Here is a 21,145-nt window from a genome sequence, read left to right as displayed (position 1 = left end):
TGTGTGTGAATGTATGTGTGTATGAGTGTGTGTTAGTGTGTGTGAAAGTATGTGTGTGAGTGTGAATGTGTGTGAGTGTGAATGTGTTTGTGTGAGTATATGTGTGTGAGTGTGTTAGTCTGTGTGTGAATGTATGTGTGTGTTAGTGTGTGTGTGAATGTATGTGTGTGTGAGTGTGAATGTGTATGTGTGTGAGTATATGTATTAGTGTGTGTGTGAATGTATGTGTGTGTGAGTGTGAATGTGTATGTGTGTGAGTATATGTGTTAGTGTGTGTGTGAATGTATGTGTGTGAGTGTGAATGTGTATGTGTGTGAGTATATGTGTGTGAGTGTGTTAGTCTGTGTGTGAATGTATGTGTGTGTGAGTGTGAATGTGTATGTGTGTGAGTATATGTGTTAGTGTGTGTGTGAATGTATGTGTGTGTGAATGTGTATGTGTGTGAGTATATGTGTGTGAGTGTGTTAGTGTGTGTGTGAATGTATGTGTGTGTGAGTGTGTGTTAGTGTGTGTGTGTGTTAGTGTGTGGGTGAATGTATGTGTGGGTTAGTGTGTGGGTGAATGTATTTGTGTGTGAGTGTGAATGTGTATGTGTGTGAGTATATGTGTGTGTGTGTGAGTGTGTGTTAGTGTGTGAATGTATGTGTGTGATTATATGTCTGTGTGAGTGTGTGTTAGTGTGTGTGTGTGAGTGTGTGTTAGTGTGTGTGTGTGTGTGTGTGTGTGTTAGTGTGTGGGTGTGTGTGTGTGTGTTAGTGTGTGGGTGAATGTATGTGTGTGAGTGTGAATGCGTGTGATACTGGATTTAAAGAGAGATAGCAATATGTGTGAATTGTGTGAATATAGTTTAAATTTATCAAGACCACCTAGAGCAGGGGTGGGCAATTAATTTTCCCAAGGGGCCGGATGAGAAACTGGGATGGTTCTAGAGGGCCGGACTAATATAGTTAACTCAGTTTTACCCAATACTGTATATATAGTATATATATATTGGTGGGCGGCCAGCGGGCGGGCCGGTCAGAGACAGGAGGCGGGCCGGATCCGGCCCGCGGGCCGGCGTTTGCCCAGGTCTGACCTAGAGGCTGACAGGTTAATGAAGAATCCTGACTGAGTCAGGCCATCAGCTGACCAGCTAGTGAAGACACTTTGCTAGGAAACTGCTTCCGGTTATTTTACTTCCCTTTCACAACTTGTGAACCTGTCGTACGCCTGTCGTTATAACAAGTATGGACTTAGTGCACCTGTGTCTACATGAGGTATGGACTTTGTGCACCTGTCTACATGAGGTATGGACTTTGTGCACCTGTCTACATGAGGTATGGACTTTGTGCACCTGTCTCTACATGAGGTATGGACTTTGTGCACCTGTCTCTACATGAAGTATGGACTTTGTGCACCTGTCTCTACATGAGGTGTGGACTTTGTGCACCTGTGTCTACATGAGGTGTGGACTTTGTGCACCTGTCTCTACATGAGGTGTGGACTTTGTAGACCTCAGTCTCCAAGGAATGGACTGTTCAGTAAAAGCCCTGTCGGTGATGGACCGGCAGGCGGCAGACTCACACACGCAAACTGCAACGTGAAAGGCAAAACGCCACCCACCCACCCCGCAACACACACACACACGAGCGCGCGTGCAGAGGTGACTGATAGACGTTGCTTTATTTCTTTATTATTTTCTTTACTTCTGGAGTTTGAAGCCAGGTGACTGTAATCACGTAGAGTGTTTAAAGCCAGGTGACTGTAATCACGTAGTGTTAAAGCCAGGTGACTGTAATCACGTAGTGTTAAAGCCAGGTGACTGTAATCACGTAGTGTTAAAGCCAGGTGGTTACTTGAGTGCTTGTTCTTGACATCTCGATGTGGAAACGAGGCAAACATTTCCGAGTGTTGAGTGTCACGCGCATGTCTTCTGGTAATAGTTGAAGCCATAACGGGAAGTGGACTCGCTCACGCCATCTACACTGGCTGTGACGTCACCAAGGAAACAGCTGTTGGTTGTGACGTCGTACAGACAGCCGCGACAGGCAGTTACGTCACGGCACCACTGCACGCATGACGTTGCGGCCATGTTGAGTGACGTATTTAGCTTCATGTTGCCTGCGTACCACCCCGGGTAGGCCACTATCTTCAAACTTATGTCCTCCTCCGGGCAGTCTGGGAATATAAGAAAGCAGAGCAGGGTTCAGTAGGCAACAACGTAAAGTGAAAAACACCAAAACCGAGCTGACCAGAGAGCTGTCACGTGCTGTCACGTGCTGTCACGAGGGCTCATCTTTCTCTGTCGATCACTTTCGTGTCGATGCCCCATCCAAAGCTGGGACAAGAGGCTGGCTTCACACTAGGTAGGAGCACAGCGGGGCAGACCAGCTGTCACATCCTGACAGAAACTTTCACTGACCTTAATCACAACTTCACACGGCTGTTGACACAGTCTGTCACGAGGAGCTGTGTCACGTGATGTATAAGTCAACATGGAAACAGCCTTGTTCAAGTCCTCAAAGTGCTGTGTAATAAGTACTTTCATAGGCACTCTGTAACAGCTTTATACGCGGTGTTACAGCTGTGTAAGCACAGTGTAACAGCTCTAGACGCGATATGTAACAGCTGTGTAAGCACAGTGTAACAGCTCTAGACACGATATGTAACAGCTGTGTAAGCACAGTGTAACAGCTCTAGACGCGATATGTAACAGCTGTGTAAGCACAGTGTAACAGCTCTAGACGCGATATGTAACAGCTGTGTAAGACCTTATTTGTGACAGCAATATGTGTTTTAGTTGGTGCAGCTTGTAGACAGGTGAGCTCAGCAGACCGTAAACAACGGCACCTTTGCCAAAGACGTCAGCTGCAGGACGGATATCTACATCAGGGTCGTGATTGCAACACGGGAAATGGTTAGACTGAACAGGGTTAGCACTGTCATAGCATCAGGGTCAGTGGGAAGTACACTCCATGATATCTTCTTGCCAACATCATGCACGAAGCTCTCAACGACCATCACACTTCCATCTCCACTGGTGGAAGGCCGATCGACAACCTACACTTGGATATCAGACCTGTTAGCAGGCTAACTGCACCAACAGACAGACAGACAGACAGACAGACAGACAGACAGACAGACAGACAGACAGACAGACAGACAGACAGACAGACAGACAGACAGACAGACAGACAGACAGACAGTTTAACTACAAGACCTCACCCACAGACAGACACACAGTTCACATGTACACGGAATGGAGAGCAGCACTGACAAGAGCAAAGTGAGGTCAATGGCAGTGACACAGCACAGGTCTCTATCACCGGGGTACAGGTCCCAGAGGTCAGCAGCTTCCAGTACTTGGGAGCCACCCTCTCCATGGACGGCAGCTCCACGCCTGGTATCCACACCAGGATCGCGACAACAACAGCGGAATGGCGAGACTGGATAGGACCTGGCATAGCCATCAGATAAGGGTGACTACCAGTACCAGCTGTACAAACCCTGGTAGTGTCCGTCCTGCTCTACGGATGTGACACGTGGACTCTACTCGCCGACACGGAAAGAAGCATCCAGACATTGGAGACCAAGTGGCTGAGGAGGCTGCTCCGGACCTCATACAGAGAACACAGAACCAACGACTTTGTAGGAAACAAGATGGCCGCACTCGCAGGACACCAGCAACCTGGACTTTTAACAGTCACGTGACAAGCTGGTCTTCTTTGGCACGACACCCTGTGGAAGACTGTCCTGCAAGGTACCCTGGAGGGCAGTGGACAGCGCGGTGGTCAGAGGAAGAACTGACTTACTAGACAGGTCGTCCTGTACAGGACCTGCTGACTGTCGCCCACAACAGACAAGATGGCGGCCTGTCAGCTGCCCCCTCTATCATGTCATCCCTCCAACCATAGGTGTCGGACATGAGACGACTGACTGACTGACTGACATGAATAAGGCACACTGCCCCAAGGGCTCAGTGCCGTGTGCAGTTTGTGTTTTAATGATGGAGCTTTTGAACTGAGTTCCTGAGTGACAGAGTTCAGTGTTGGGGGTCATTCCAGCACCTCGCGAAAGGTGGAGAATGAAGATGAGCACAGAGGTCTGCTACTTCTGCTGCTGCTCACAAGGTCAGCCTGGTGTTAGACACGAAGAGACCAGAGATGGCGATACCATGAGACTGTGGACACTCGTCTCTGAGATAACTAACTCAACTTCAAGTGTGTAACTCAATATTTGCAAACGCCACTTTGCTGAGTATTTCTGTGCAGCTTAGTCAGCATTTGGACACACAACGGCATCCATGTTCACTTTTTAAAGGACAATAAAGCAAAAATGTATTAGTTTGTTTAAATTGTACATCGGAGAACACTAGCAGATGGTGAAACACTCGACAGGGCTCGGATGAAACAGATTTTCAACATTTTCTGCACATTTTCTCGATTTCTTGTTTGTGTTACGATTCAAGACCTTAATGAGACACAGGATTTATATTTTGTTGCCTTTCTTTATATTTATGCAAACATTTTAACACTGGTATAATTTCAAAAAGTTAGAAGTTTAGTAGTTACAACGTTTAAACGCATTAAACTTGCCGCTTTACAACAAAATTCATAAAACTAGGTTTTTTAAAAACTATTTCCTATCATTCCTGCAGGCAGCCAGTTCAAAACTAATTTTAGTTTTACTCACAACTGGAGTAAAGCTACAAGCTTTTAAAATTGTTTGCTTTGCGCCATTTGGCTGTTTCCATGGCAACCGATTGCGTACTATGTTTTGAAGTCAGTCAAGAGCAAATCAAGTGATCTAAAAATAACAATTTTAATGTCATGTAAATCTTTTGAATTACCTTTTAACTTTACAGGTTGTCACTGCCAGAGTCCACAGACTTGCTGCAGGTTAATACTTGAGTACAAGGCGTCAGCACGGCGTCAACATGTCAACAAGGCGTCAACGTTACGTCAACATGTCAACAGGGTTTCAACAGGCGTCAACATGTCAACAAGGCGTCAACGTTACGTCAACATGTCAACAGGGTTTCAACAGGCGTCAACATGGCGTCAACATGTCAACAAGGCGTCAACGTTACGTCAACATGTCAACAGGGTTTCAACAGGCGTCAACATGGCGTCAACATGTCAACATGGCGTCAACAGGGCGTCAGCATGGTAAGCTCATTCATTATCGTCATCTGCCTTGTCGTTGTCAACATCAGTCGGCCCTAGCAGCAGCAATAGACGGAGAGGACGTGGCCCTAAGCTGCTGTCTGTGAATGCAGCTCACGTCAAGGCTACTCACGCCAATACTACTTGTGAGGAGTTTTCTCCCCTACTCTTCTCTATAGTCTGCCCTTTATTTGTCTCCCCCACCCTCCCTGCCAACGACTTTTACGGCTACAGGAAAACGCTCTCACACCGTTTGCTAAGTAAGTCACCGAGAGCCTGCAGCTACTTGTGTGAGGGTGAGAGTGAGTGGTACTCACGCCTCCAGCAGTCACGTGCAGAGTGCGAGTAGAAGTAGCCGGGGCTACACAGACAGCGGCCAGCCAAGCAGACGGACTTTGGGTTTGAGCATTCCCAGTCAGTGGTGCACTCCTTGTCCAGCCAACTCAGCTCTGGTGAGCAAACAGAGAAGAGGAAGCATTAGCACCACATGTTGTTTGTGAAGCAGCCGACTGTTTATTGTGTTTACCAACAAAGCTTTCTACAGCACAATGGAGTAGAATGTTGTTCTCGTGTTGACAAAGAAGTCAAGTAGTTGGCATCAACATCTAACGTCAGCATAGTCACTGCCGACCTCATCATGTCTGTCTGTCTGTCTGTCTGTCTGTCGATCGGTCTGTCGGTCTGTCTGTCTGTCTGTCGGTCGGTCGGTCGGTCGGTCGGTCGGTCTGTCGGTCGGTCGGTCGGTCGGTCGGTCGGTCGGTCGGTCGGTCGGTCGGTCGGTCGGTCGGTCGGTCGGTCGGTCGGTCGGTCGGTCGGTCGGTCGGTCGGTCGGAACTGGGTGTTTAGGTCAGGGCGGAAGCATGATGGAGGTCCTGGATGTACCTTGAATGTCGTAGGCTCGTGTGCCAGGTGAAGGGACGCCACTCTGCAGTTTGTCTAAGGTCATTGAATAGCCGCGACACGTCATCAGAGATGAGGTCACGTGGGTGACGGTGAAGGCGCTGCAGCCCGGGGTGGAGAAGCACTGCTGCGCGCACTGCACGAGCGACTTACAGACGGTTCGCCACATCTCGTGCTCGCTGTACACCATGTCGCCCATGTCTACTCTCATCACAGCGGTTGCCTCCCTTGTCATGTCAGACCACAAGAGTTCAGAGAGACTCACCTTGACCTTTGTGGTGGTCAAGGCCAGCAAGACGACGTAAAGTCGGGACATGGCGGCTCACTTGTTACTTGTTACTTGCTTCACCTGCTGGCGACCTCGCACTATGGGCAGGGGGATGATGCAGGGGAAGAAAACAGAGGTAGCAGGGTGAGATAACCCTTGATGTCCAGCCTTGTGAAGACGCGTCACATCAAGAGACACGTGACCACGGCGCCACCTGTCGTCACCTCCAGAGAGAAGTTCCTGCACTCTCAGTCGACGTGTCAGCCTGTGACGCGATAGTCAGAGTTTTTTTTAAAAAGTGAGTGCTTGACCACAGCGCCACCTGGCTCGGGGGCAAGAAGGAGGCGAGAACTGGACTAGCGAGTGCTTTATACTACCTGCCGGTGACGTCACTGGCCACGTGCTCACAAGGGCAACTACCGTCAATGTCGGACTATCAGCCCGGAGGCTTAGAACAGCGAGACGGTTGTTTGCGGACTTTTCACATTCTGATTAATCACTCCATGAGCGCCTTGTTACAGGGCTAACTGCTGGCCTTGTTACAGGGCTAACTGCTGGCCTTGTTACAGGGCTAACTGCTGGCCTTGTTACAGGGCTAACTGCTGGCCTTGTTACAGGGCTAACTGCTGGCCTTGTTACAGGGCTAACTGCTGGCCTTGTTACAGGGCTAACTGCTGGCCTTGTTACAGGGCTAACTGCTGGCCTTGTTACAGGGCTAACTGCTCGCCATGTTACAGGGTTAGTGCCATCGCTAGCTTCGTATTCTTGTTATCGTCATGACAGTCGTCTAGACAGTGGTGTGCACTCATGTCACGTGGTGCACCTGGCAGTGGTGTGTTGTCAGATTACGGTGACGAGCTCATCTGTGACACACAGACCCTGTCCTTCATGACTCATACTGCTTGACAAACAAAGTTGTGTGTGGTAGTGTTGTGTGTGGTGTGTGTGTGGTGTGTGTGCTATGTGTTGTATTGTGTGTGTGTTATATGTGTGTGCTATGTGTGTGTTATATGTGTGTGTTATGTATGTGTTATGTGTTGTGTGTGTGTGCTATGTGTTGTATTGTGTGTGTGTGTTATATGTGTGTGTTTTGTGTGTGTTATGTGTTGTGTGTGTGTGTGTGTGTGTGCTATGTGTGTGTATGTGTGTGCTATGTTTGTATTGCGTGTGTTATATGTGTGTGTTTATGTGTGTGTGCTATGTGTTGTGTGTGTGTGGTGTGTGTGGTGTGTGTGTGTGTGTGTGCTATGTGTTGTATTGCGTGTGTTATATGTGTGTGTTATGTGTGTGTTGAGTGTGTTATGTGTGTGTGCTATGTGTGTTGTGTGTGCTATGTGTGTGATGTGTGTGTGTGTGGTGTGGTGTGTGCTATGTGTTGTATTGTGTGTGTTATATGTGTGTGTTATGTGTGTGTGGTGTGTGTTGTGTGGATGTGTGTGTGTGTGGTGTGTGTGTGCTATGTGTTGTATGTGTGTGTTATATGTGTGTGCTATGTGTGTTGTGTGTGTTATGTGTGTGTGCTATGTGTGTTGTGTGTGATGTGTGTGTGGTGTGTGTGTGCTATGTGTGTGATGTGTGTGTGGTGTGTGTGTGCTATGTGTTGTATTGTGTGTGTTATATGTGTGTGTTATGTGTGTGTGGTGTGTGTTGTGTGTGATGTGTGTGTGTGGTGTGTGTGTGTGCTATGTGTTGTATTGTGTGTGTTATATGTGTGTGCTATGTGTGTGTTGTGTGTGTTATGTGTGTGTTATATGTGTGCTATATGTTGTATTGTGTGTGTTATATGTGTGCGTTATGTGTGTGTGCTATGTGTGTGTTGTGTGTTGTGTGTTATATGTGTGTGCTATGTGTTGTGTGTGTTATGAGTGTGTTTTGTGTTTGGTGTGTGTTATATGTGTGTTATGTGTGTGTGCTATGTGTTGTGTGTGTTATGTGTGTGTTGTGTTTGGTGTGTGTTATATGTGTGTTATGTGTGTGTTACGTGTGAAGGCCACAAGACACCAAGCTTGTGACGAGCGCTGCAGACGTGAAACTGTTGTCAGCACGTTGGGTGAGCTGAGGTTTGCTTCCCGGGGCCCTGAGGTTGGGGTGGGCGCGTGCCCCCAGTCCGTGTGGCCGGCCTTTGCCGTGACGAAGCCTCAGCTGCTGACTCGGCGTAAACACCAGTGACTCACCCCTACCCACACTCCCCCAACTTGGAGTGCTTCATGATGTTGGGTGCTGTGAGTTGTCTACATCATGTCTAACATGTGTCTAGCGGGTGGACCTGCCACCTGATGTCTGTGCGCGTGCGTGCGTGTGTGTACGAACATGTGCGTGTGTGTGTGTGACCTGAGTTGTTTGTTGGCTGACAATAACCTTTGTTTATGAGAAGGTGAGACGACAACATTCTTGTGATGCTGTGAACTCGCCTGTCGAGGAAGAAAAGAGAAAAGTGAATTATGTGAAGCTGGGAGGCAGGACATGGTGTGATAAGGGAGGTAAACAAGGCTGCTGTCCTAGCTCCTGCAGTTATCTCCAGTTCAGGCCGCCATGGACTTTGTGCATTGCTATCGTCCAACATCTCAGACAGCGGATGGCCGCAACGTGACGTGCCTTGTGGGAGTGTCACGTGACCATGCCTGACGACGGCAACAACAGACGACAGGAAGGAAGCAAGAGAGGAAAGTAGACAAAGCAAGAAAGTGACCGGTGCTAGAGATGATACAGCAGATGGCCGGACGTGGTACGTCACGTGTGCTATAATGGCTGTACATAGTATGTGACGTTTGCTGTAATGGGCGTACGTACTCGGTGACGTGTGCTATAATGGGCGTAGTATTCTGTGACGTGCACTATAATGGCGGTATTGGTCTGTGACGTGTGCGATAATGGCAGTAGTAGTAGTATGTGACGTGTACTATAATGACTGTAGGGGTCTGTGACATGTTTGATAATGGCTGTAGTAGTATGTGACGTGTGCTATAATGGTTGTAGTGGTCTGTGACCTGTACGATAATGGCTGTAGTAGTATGTGACGTGTGCGATAATGCCGGTAGTGGTCTGTGACGTGCACTATAATGGTCGTACGTGGTCTGCATTTGTGAGCGATTGAACACTGTGTGACTAATCAACGTGAACCCACTTGTGGCAGCATCTACTGTGTGTTAGTTACATGTGAATGTCAATAACAATAAAATATGGCTGTAGGTTCCACACCTTTGCCAGTGTGTGCGTAACTGTACATTCTGCATTTATTTCTATTTTCAGAGAAGTGCGAGCAGCCAGACAGATGGAGTTTCAAACACAGACAGCAGGCGTTCACTTGCTTGCTGCAGCTTGTTGCCTCAGTGTGTGCTGACACTTTAGTCCACAAACAAAATACAAAGTTGTTTGTTAGTCAGTCTTCACAGTAAAAGAGAAAGCTGATGAAACTCATCCACTTGTGATTATGTTTCATGTTGCAGCACACTTCCTTCTCATGTTAACCCACACTTAGTTCTTAAGATGGCGATAATTCTATAGTTTATTGGGATTATTTTATTTTTCATATGCTGATTTTCTTTACAGAAAAAAATAATGTGCTTCTTTTTAAAAGCTGTTATTTTTGTTTTGTTTGTTGTAGGTGAAAGCATAATATGATGTGTGAGCAAGAGTATCTCTGCCAGCTCTCTCAGACACACACACAGACACACACACACAGACACACACACAGACACACACACACACACAGACACACACAGACACACACAGACACACACAGACACACACACAGACACACACAGACACACACACAGACACACACAGACACACACACACACACAGACACACACACAGACACACACACAGACACACACACACACACACAGACACACACACACACACACAGACACACACAGACACACAGACACACACAGACACACACAGACACACACACAGACACACACACACACACAGACACACACAGACACACACACACAGACACACACACAGACACACACAGACACACAGACACACACAGACACACACACAGACACACACACGACACACACAGACACACACACAGACACACACGACACACACACACACACACACACAGACACACACACACACAGACACACACAGACACACACAGACACACACACACAGACACACACACACACAGACACACACACACAGACACACACACAGACACACACACAGACACACACACAGACACACACAGACACACACAGACACACACACAGACACAACACACACACACAGACACACACACACAGACACACACACAGACACACACAGACACACACACAGACACACACACACACAGACAACACACACACACAGACACACACACACACACAGACACACCCACAGACACACACAGACACACACACACATAATTGTTTATAAATTATGTCATGAACATTAGAGCACCAATATACTCACGTGCAGTTTTTATATCAAGCTCCCAGTTGAAATTTATGTTTTACTTGACAGTCAGGCTGACTAGTCGTGCACTTGAGCTACCAATGATTCGCTGGACATACCAGTTACTAATAAAATCGAAAAAAAATTAATAATTACTTCAAATACAGGTCAATGGTATAATGAGATCAATGTGAGCATTCCCTGAACATCTACTGATGTAGACCTATCGCCTGTTGCTTACTAGTGTTTGTATAAGAGAATTAGCATAAGCAAGAAACACTTCAAAGATGATAAGTACACACCAGAAAACATCACAATGATGGTACACATTATTCGACTGCGATTTACTGCACGAGGACACAAACATTTCTTCTTCGCTTGTCTGTGATCATCTCCCATGAATCAAGGTATCATGTGGCCGCTAGGGTCCTGGCTGTTTACATTGCACACTTGGGGTCATGACCCATCTTCTGGTGTTTAGTATTTTTGCCCTGACTTATGGAGCTCGCCGACTCCTTCTACCCTGTGGTCGGACCTGTTTGTTTGTAAACAACCAGCAAACATCCCGGACCACATCAGGCTTATCACGCTGTAGCTGTGGAAGGAAGATAACGAAACCACCAGGTGCAAAGGTACTGAATGAGGCTCAGACATTGTGTGGAGCTGACACAGAGTAGGGGCCGGCTGACTAGTCAGGCAGGGATGGAGTCATCTAGGGGGCGCCAAGAGGCCAACGTTCTCTTATTTTCTCTTACAGTTATACAATGCACTTGATACTTATAGAAGGCATTCTATAGCTATACATGGCATTCTGTATGTAATGCATTCTATAATTATACATTTTATTCTATACTTACATAGAATGCATTCTATAACTAGAGAGAGAACAAATCTGTAAAAACTGAAGTATTTCATTTATATTATCCCCAGAAGTTGCTATCCAATTCATTTTATCCATACAATTCTATCACGTAGCTACAGAATGTCTCCTAGCTTCAGGATGGCTTCAGGATGGCTTAACGATAGCTTCATGATAAGATAACTTTATTGTCCAGCAAAGGAGATGTGTCTTCCAGCATGCAAGCAGTCAGAGAGAAAATCAAAAACATCAACAATAACATCAGCAATGGCAGAAGTGAGCACACACACACCCACACACACACACGCCCGCATCAAAAGGACAATACACCAGTTTCCATGACTACATAATAACAGTGATAACAGAGATGGGATTACGTCATCCCCCTACTAGTCGCTTATAGTTTTTTGTTTGTTGACAGCAGAGATGGCCGATGGGATGAATGACCTTCTATAAAGTCTCCGTCCTGAGGGCATAGGCTCGAAGCGGGGGGTTGAGTGGATGGGTGTGGTCAAGCATGATTTGTGTTGCTTTCCGGACAAGGGCTGAATCGTACAGGTGGGAAAGGGTCAGCTGTTGTGAGCCTACGATTTTGCTGGCTGTGTTTATGACGCGCCTCACTTTGTTCTGTGTATGATAGATCAATCTGTACACGAAGGTTTCAAGAGCAAACACGTGAAATTAAACAAAAACTCCTCTGCCTGCATCTGTGGGTCGCACTGACAGAGTTGCGCCCCCTTTAGATATATACTTTTTTTACATACTTTATATTTGTTTAAACTGTGATAACTATTAAGTATAAAATATATTTCTATGTTATTTAACAATCTAGAAAATAATTACAAATAAGCGCTTTGTAAAACGTGTCTTGATAGTCATAAATCAGTCGATGTCAGCGCATGCGCACTTCATCCCACAATCTAAACGCTGCAGTGTGCGTTGAGGTAGAGGAGCGAGCAGTGTGCGTTGAGGTAGAGCTATAACTTTAAAGGTTATACTCAAAGTGAGTACGAACAGTAATTTTATTCTATTTTATTATTTTAAGATGTATTTTAAAAACAATTTATAAACCCTATCTATGGCCTGAAACTTTCTCACTACCGTCTCGGTTCAAACTTGATGGATTAATAAATATTTTCTTAGGTTTATTTATCAAAAGCAGCTCAAAAAACATATTGTGAGTTGCAGAATTTTCCTTTTGCACTGTTATTTTATTTCTTATGTCCTGTAATGTTTCGTCCTTTATTTTTATTTCATGTAAACTGCCAATCCCCCTGGTAACGGCTGTGTACTTGGGAAATTCTGTAAACTTTTTTTTTTTGGGGGGGGGGGAAGCAGGGCTAGTCCTGGATTACATTTGCAGGGGTCCTATGCCGCCTCTAAATAATGATGGACTATCCTCTGATAACAGCCAAACTTTTTTGATATTCAGGAATGAATAATATCAAAGAACACCAAGCCTGGGTCAAAGCAAACTACAATTAAGGTAATTCCTTCATGTTTGTGTTTCAATGCGATTCAATGCCAGTGTTATTTTTGTTCTAGTTGTTTATTATCCGCGATACCAGTTTTGGTATTTGACATATGGGATTGTGTGCATGCATTTTGAACAATTTTCTTTGCGACCCTTTTTTGCCGTCGTCATCATCTGTTGTATCCAGGTTTGAAATCATAAAATACATTGTGAATAATGGCATCCACTGCTTTACCACACACAAATGCAAGTTCAACTCTCGCTTATTTTAAACCATATTCATAAAATATACACAAATATATCACACTCATAAGAAATTTCCCCATTCTTCAATATTAAACACAGGCTCACTGAGAATCTCTGATGGTGACGAGCGACTGCTGCGCTTCAATAAAGGTGAAATTGCCCATTCACTGGGGTGTAGCTGTGTATGAAACACGCAGACAAATAAACTTTACGGAAGACGCCAATATTCATGCGGTGTAGATTGTCGTAGTCAGCGATACACATCGATGTTTATGTCAGTCGATTGGTTCAAGCTCTGTCTCTACTTCCGCTATATTCACATACACATACACCAAGCCATTGTTGGATCGTAGTTGTTTCTTCACAATTTTATTTTTGAACATTTAAAATTTCGTCATTGAATATATGATAACAGAAAGGTAGAGCCGAGTTGTCAATATGTAAGAAAGGGAAAACAATGGGTATCGACGCGTTCATGATCCCAGTGTAGCACTGTAGAAGTGTACTATGAAATTGTTTAGTGTAACCTATTTCCCACGCTGGCTGCGTCTGTAGGTAGCCAACCTTGAACTGTCCACCCGCGACCTCTGGCCCTTTCCCACGCTGACTGAGTTCGACCCTGAACTACCGCCCCGGCCACTGGTCTATTGCTACACCCGCCTGAGAACTTGGGTGGAAACAATGACCTGACAGGGCGAGGGGGGCAGGGGATGGAGGGATCGAGATTCGAGAATATTCGGACGGTAGGGGAATAAGTAGCGGGGCGGACAGTGGCACGGGGGTTTGTGAGATTGAAATGAGTGAGAGGAGGCAGGCCAGCCGCTGAGAAAAGAGCAGAATAAAGAAACTTCAGCGTGAAAGATCCATCTTGTGTTGTTATTCCTGTACAACAAAGCCCAAACTTTTAGTAGCCATTTTGACGTGTTGGTTACACCAGTATATGACATTTTGGAAACTCGTAACAGGACGATCACTGATTTTATGTTGTGACTGGAAGACTGTGCATTATTTGTCATATAAATCTTTAAGATTATCTGATATTTAATTAAATGTCAAATACTTGGAAATTTTACTATATCCAATTTTATCCTGTGTTTTTAGGAGGATGCTATCTTTGATGTGAGCTTACTACAAGAAACCAGAACATATAATTCTTGAAATTAAAACCACGCAAATATGTTTAGAATGCTCCTTTAAACGGCAAATCACATATATTTGTCTTTTTTATAGTTTACAGTAACTGGGGCAGTTGTTCTTACGCGCCATGTAATCTGGACCTTTTTCTTGTGTTGCTGACATTTTCAAAATATGCTTGTATAATTTTGCTTTTACAATGTTATTTTATTTCTAGCAAGAGCCAAGTGGAAAGTATTTGATGTGGTGCCCTTATTTACCCAGATTCAGCAATAAAGCCATATTTCAGATGGAATTCCAAATTCTTAGTTTACTTTCCCATTGTCAAGCAGCTCTAGCATGTAACATGAGTTATCATTAGGCATCAACATGCGTTTTACAATTTCATTCACTATCAGTAACATGCGCAGACTATACCGAGACGTTTAGTCCTGCTGGGAATTTTCATCCCGTTACAATGGGCAGTCTTATTTCACACTTAAACTTGCCTTCACCCGTTGCTGAACACCAGCAGACATGATATTCCTGTCCCTGCCAATAATTCACCACCAATGTAAAAGCTAGCAAATCGCATTTTGAAATTTTGAATGCTTAGTATAAACCTAAAAATGTTTCTAAACTTGCTTCTTTATTTATTAACATTGAAAAGGCCTTGTCTGGGCTGTCGACAAATTCCACCGCTATCTTTTTGCAGTCATTGTAGGTTGGTTGTCGTGGGGGGGGAGGATATTTGTCACAAACCTACTGCGCTGTATTTTTTTATAATTTGTTTTTTGTAGCTAGGAAGGGGATAGCTCCACAGCATGTTCAACGTATGAAGACATCCTGTGCGTGTATTCATATGTTTGTGCTCTATACGCATGTGCGTGTGTATGAGGGCTAATTGGTGTGTGTGTAAGTGAGAGAGAGAACGACAGAACCGATGGGTGAGGATGGATGGACGTGGGCATACAAGAGTTTGCGTGCAGTTGATAAAGGAAAAGAGCGAAAAGTCCTTACTTGGGGTGAGGGAGAATTTGTGTCCTTACAAACCCTCCTGGAGACATTTCCCTTCTTGTTCTGCTAGTGATACTACGGGGCTGGAGATTGACGTTTTTGTTTTGTAACAAGTCTTGAACGGACTTGGTGTTGTAGACCTGGGTACAAATCCTGATCAGATTTGTATTGTATTGTACAAGTTCTGAAAAGACTTGGAAGTTACCAGATTTGTTTGTATCTTTGTGTAACATTGAACCTGTTGAGGTGAGTGTGTACTTTTGTTGATTCTCGGTGAGCCTGTGTTAACTGTTTGAAGAATGGGGAAATTTCTGATGAGTGTGATATATTTGTGTATATTTTATGAACATGATTTAAAATAGTTGAGTTTTGAACTTGCCATTTGTCTGAAGAATGGTTTTGTTTGGTTTTTTTTCCTCTTCAGGTTTTTTGTGTTTTTCTCTTTCGTTTGTTGCTCGTATTCTTCGTATCCGCCATCGTTGAATTAACATTTTCAGGAAGGGCGTCGACGGCAGTGGATACTTTGTCTCATTTTCAAGTGGAAACTTTGTGCTACTTCAAGTGTAGATTTTGTGTTGTTTTAAAGTGGAGACTTTGTGAGGAACTGCATTGTCGACAAGAACATTGAATATTTTGAGACAGAAGAAACTTGTTTTAGGACGTGTGAGTAGGGAAATTTGGATTTATTTTGTTTTCTTTTCATTTCAAATTATATTATTTTTTAAATTTAAATGGTTGTCGGTGTTTTAATTTATTTATCTCCCTCGTCTGAAAGGCACTGTAGAGTGCAGGTGACACAGGAATTATGTAAATTTCTGATATCTCAGAGAAAATTTTTACAGGAAGTCAGCTTCACTTCTCTGGAGCTGCTGTTAAAACCTAGTAGCGGGAGTCTGCTCATGGCCGATGCTCCCACAGAAGAGGAGACAGGCAAGAGCAAAATCAAGCGTTTGTCTCTCACAAGAATGTTGCATAGAACCGCCGAACCAGGCAGGTCTTTCGTGAAAGCCATAGTACGATTTTCGTTTGTGGAACATATAGAAATCACAGTCAGAGTGGAGCTGCTTGAGGTGACAGACCTCCGACACATTGGTATCTTTTATGTAACGATCGGTGTATTCAGCGGTGAGACATAGAAGTGAATAGAGCAACACGGAGGCGGCAGACATTCACTGCGATCCCTTGTGGACTCTACTTCTGAGAGGCATGCAGTGGAAATCTGTGTATGAGGACGGACCTTCCACTGTATTAGCAGCACGAGTATAACGGATGCTATCACCGATGCTACCTACCGAAGGGTAGCGCTGAATAATTTCAATACCGAAGGTGTTAATGTTTTGACCGTTCTGACAGTTACAGCCGAGCAACTTGCGGAGTAAGACCTCCGAAGTGTATCAGGACATTGATAACGGTGCAGCGACAGTGAATCTCCTAAGACCTAACCAACAACACCAAAGCGGGGCAGCAAAATAAAATAAGGAGGAAGGAGTGCCAGCAAGCACTAGACACGCTAAAAACGATGTCATCAGAACCAGTGATACAACCAATTTCGCAAAACCATTTACCGTAAGGACGGACACCTCCTCCACCGACTTAGGGGTTGTCCTGATGCAGTGTGAGTACACTTGTTTCTTGCAATAAATTGTTCTCGCTGATATTTGACTTATTAGTCAGCTTGGTAAAAAACATTCTGCTGGAATCTTGTCCTCCCCGGGTCACTAACTCATTGCCACTGCTTATCAGGAGTCGATGCAGGAGAGAATCCGCTCAGATAGTCAGAGAAAGTCAGTGTCAGAGTCTACCTGGGCTTAATATTGCTGACGCACCTAAACACAAGATTTACAGTACAGATAATCTCTGTGTGTAGGAAATGTGTGTGCGTATGCACACACTTTGGATCAAGATTTATATGATAGTTGACGTGATATGGTTTTACATTATTTGAAGTATAAATGAAGTAATCAGTATAAATGAAGCAATATATCTCTAATTCTTAAAAGTCACTTTTCCTAAGTGCCAATTCTTGGAATAATACATTCTCTATGCCACTCAGAATTGACACATCTACCTTCATAGCAGCTTCCCGCACAGGATCGTAAGCCTCAGCACAAGAAGACAGATTGGTCATCATCGCTTTCCTACTCATCAGGGCTGAAAAGTTGTCCGAATAGGAACCGACGAAAGAGGAACAGTCTGAGGGTGACTTTGAGCCTTGATGTGTGAAGACATATGTGATCAAGTTTCCCTCCCCTGTTCCAACCCAGACTGTGTAGTTAAGATGCAGATGCAAGTAATGTTGGCTTTGTTGAAGTACATCTCATCATCCTGTAAACACAGTCACAACATGATGAATTGTGATATACATGAGACTACATACTTCTATGTAGTACATTTCATGCTCATGTCAACACAATCATAGCCATAGTGACACTGTACATACACCAGTAAAAGACTGAATACTTTGTTGAAGAACATTTCATGCTTCCATCAACACTGTCACAGTATGACTATTTGCGTATAAATATTTTAGAGGAAATTCGCCTATCCTTAAACATGATAAAAGAGCATTAATATGTTGCAGTATGCACGAATTTGTTATTTAATTATTATGACAGTAAATAATCTGATTTACACATAAACAGGAAAATAAATATTTAAATTAATATAACATAAAACAGCACAGACAGACAGGCAATGGCGTGTGCAACATAGCATGCAAAATAGATTTATACAGAATAGCCAGACAATACAAATGACACGCATGACAGAAGCATAGCTGCATGTGAAAAAATTGCATACTTTGCGAAGATTAGGGTATCGTCTTGCACAAGTGTCATACAACATCTTGCACACCAAAGCGTCAGGATCCCAGAGTTCTAAGATTGATGATCCACGCACTGAGATCCAGACACCCGGAAGTCCAGGTTGCAGTGTCAGAATGTGATCATACGGGTTGGATGACACTGTGAAGCTGTCCATAGCGTCTAGTGTACTGCACAGTAAAGAAACAATTATTTTGAGAAATAGTTTCAGTCCCCATAGCACTGAGTACTGACAGTAGCATCACTGCCATGACATCTATTTCATATTCCATCAAGTCACTCCACAAATGACACCATTGCAAACAAGTGGATCTACCAATGAACTGTCCAAGGTAAATAACAAATGTAATATCTAAAACTACTTTTTTACTAACACACAACAAATGCGATTAATTTATACACTGTGAGATGTCTTTTTCTGTCTGTAACCATGGAGTTAAGAAAGGTGGGAGCAAAAGACTACCCATCATGGATGAAAGAGACCGTGTTGCCGCAAGCACACAACAGCTGGCTGTCCAAAAGTCGGACATGTTGCTGTAACGTTTTGGGAAGAGTGGGTTACAAATGTATGCGAGCACGTGTAAACATCTACATGTAAACCACGCTCGCCGCACTCTTCCACCTTTTTCAACAAAAAGGTCCGGCCAACAATGAACACATTTAATGTTTTAAGGAACTAAATAGTAATGAAACGTGAATGAAATAAGAAAAACTGATTTTTATCCCCTTACTGTCCTACACACCCTTATGGTTGTCCGACGGGCAGATGGGACGACAGACTGTTGTCCGGCAAATTAAATCCGAATGAATTCACAAACGGGTTACATCCTAACGAGCGTGTTGATAAAGATGGAAATCACAAAGTTCGGAGTCCGAGGTAGATAACGCCGTATCCTGAGTATCGGTGTAGTCGATATTCTCCTATCGAACCAACATCCACACCACACCTCAACATACAAGGCGATGTCCGGGCTCCACCTCTTACGGATGAACGTCGAAGATTAACGTTAAAGACCGTTAACGAAATTGTAATCCTCTTCAGAGATCTTATCCCTCTGACTGCTCGTCTCCGTCTGTCCCGAGAGAAGTTAGTTTCCCTAACTTAACTCTCTCCTTTGCTTCTAATGACCAATCAGGCCATTAGCAACCCGGTAACTAGGACGTCCTCTTAACAACCTCTCTTGGAGACTGTGCCAGCCAATCATAATCACTATATTGAAGAGTTGGCATGGCTTCTGCCTCAATCGACTGCCATCGCCCTAGTTGCGTTTTGCTACGCTCACTGACGTCAAACTTCATAACTGACGTAAAAGAATGAGTCGCGCGGGGTCGCGTCAGCACCCGAGCGACTGCCCTCCCCTGACATCAAAGACAAATAAAAAAAATAGAAATCTAACTATATTCGCCTGAATCGCGAATCGTTACAGTCACTGGTGATTGACCAATAGGAATGTACATAAAATCATAGAACACTGAGTTCACATTCACGTTCTGTAAAGACAATAAAACCAACAGTTTCAGTGAGCTAAATATCAATAAGTCTCTTTACTATCACTGAGATAAATAAGGATGCTTACCATTAGTGAGTTAAATGTGAAATGTTTAATCTTGGAAGAGCTGCAAAGATGTTGAAAACTATGTGTTTCTTTTCACCTCAGATGAAACACTCTGCTGAGATGACAGCCACCACAAAGGTGTCCATCACTGGTGTAATCATGTAAAGATGAGCACAGAATATATTCCATATCCAGCACAGCTACAGTTCCATCTGCCAGACCAGCAAACACACGCCAGGTTCCACTATCTTCAAATACGCAGAGTGAGAGAACAGCATCATGCAGCTGTTGTTCCCAAATGAGAATGCTGTTGATAAAGAACAGCCTGAATCATTATTTGAAAATTCACACACACATATATATATATAGCCAAGTGGTGGGAGGGGTTGTGGACTGACGACAACAACCCAACACTCAAACCAAAAAGGCAGAACAGTCAGCAGGAGCACAAGCCTTTAATGTACTTACTAGAAACAATGGCCACGGCTGCTCGCGTGTGTCTTCCTTAACTGATCCCCTGTCGTCTGCCCTCTCCCAATTTCTTTTACGTCATCCGTTTGTCGTCACCTTATTTTGACGTCACACCTTATGTCATTTGCTCAAGAAACTTCCCAAATTACATCCTCTATAGTCTATATATATATATGTGCACAAACACACAAAACTAAATATCGATTATAGCGTTATATACTGCTCAATTTTCAACAGATTTTTTAAAAATCCAAAAGCAAGCTCTTCTTTATCATAAAGTTACTTTGTGTTCATAGAAATGTGTATGGATGGAGAGAAAGAGGGAATCTCCATTAAATTATTTATAGATTTGTCAGAGACATACAATGTACGGTTAGATATATCAGAGACGTAATGTATGAGAACATAATATCTGTTACATCGGAGACATATAGTGTATGGTAAGATATATCAGAAATATATAGTGTATGATCAGGCTGGTGATCGAGTACAAACACGTACAAACTTGTTTCAAAATATGGCATAGAAGTCATTCTTGCATCTCGTATTATTTATGTCTCCATCATGTATAAAGAACAAAGCTACTTTAGGAAATAATTGGCTGATTATATTTTAGACTGATAAAATGGCATTCCCACGACCATCATAATGCTAAAATACAAGGTAAAGAAGGGCATGCAGGGTTACCTGTATGTGAATGTCAGTCATGGTGCCCTCCTTGCAGTCCATAACACACACCTTGCACTGCGTCTGGTTGCCATAGCATACCAATGCTTCACAGCCTGCCAGAGAGAAAGGTGACCTGGATATTAACTATATACTTAGTTATGTAAAGTATGAAAGATCAGACAAGCATTCAAACTGG

At 44.0% G+C, this 21,145-nt stretch overlaps 1 protein-coding gene and 1 long non-coding RNA gene across 4 annotated transcripts in view; both read right to left on the bottom strand.

Moving 5' to 3' along the window:
* Positions 1-1,654: 1,654 nt before the first annotated feature.
* LOC112559001 overlaps positions 1,655-21,145 on the bottom strand; it is a 60,529-nt gene continuing 41,038 nt past the window's right edge. Inside the window, exons 1-3 of one of the 2 annotated variants that reach the window (XM_025229817.1) lie at positions 6,027-6,794; positions 5,462-5,593; positions 1,655-2,157 (exon numbers count right to left, since the gene is read on the bottom strand). In XM_025229817.1, the coding sequence (XP_025085602.1) occupies positions 1,898-2,157; positions 5,462-5,593; positions 6,027-6,360 (726 nt within the window). In that variant the 5' untranslated portion in view covers positions 6,361-6,794 and the 3' untranslated portion in view covers positions 1,655-1,897. Of the gene's footprint in view, positions 2,158-5,461; positions 5,594-6,026; positions 6,795-21,145 lie in introns of those variants that run through there. The other variant, XM_025229816.1, reaches the window with a different exon arrangement.
* LOC112559004 lies at positions 10,746-20,332 on the bottom strand. 2 transcript variants are annotated; one of them, XR_003098260.1, is made up of 5 exons: positions 20,278-20,332; positions 19,831-20,116; positions 18,231-18,423; positions 17,500-17,756; positions 10,746-10,847 (listed from the first exon to the last, which is right to left on the bottom strand). It is a non-coding gene; the product is annotated as an uncharacterized LOC112559004 (long non-coding RNA). The 2 variants fall into 2 exon arrangements; XR_003098259.1 differs by lacking the exon at positions 10,746-10,847 and having other exon boundaries at positions 15,829-17,756.

Source organism: Pomacea canaliculata, linkage group LG3 (genome assembly GCF_003073045.1).
Source record: "Pomacea canaliculata isolate SZHN2017 linkage group LG3, ASM307304v1, whole genome shotgun sequence".
Lineage (NCBI taxonomy): Eukaryota > Metazoa > Mollusca > Gastropoda > Architaenioglossa > Ampullariidae > Pomacea > Pomacea canaliculata.
The sequence above is the reverse complement of the archived record's forward strand: the minus strand, read 5'-3'. Positions and strand labels throughout refer to the sequence as shown.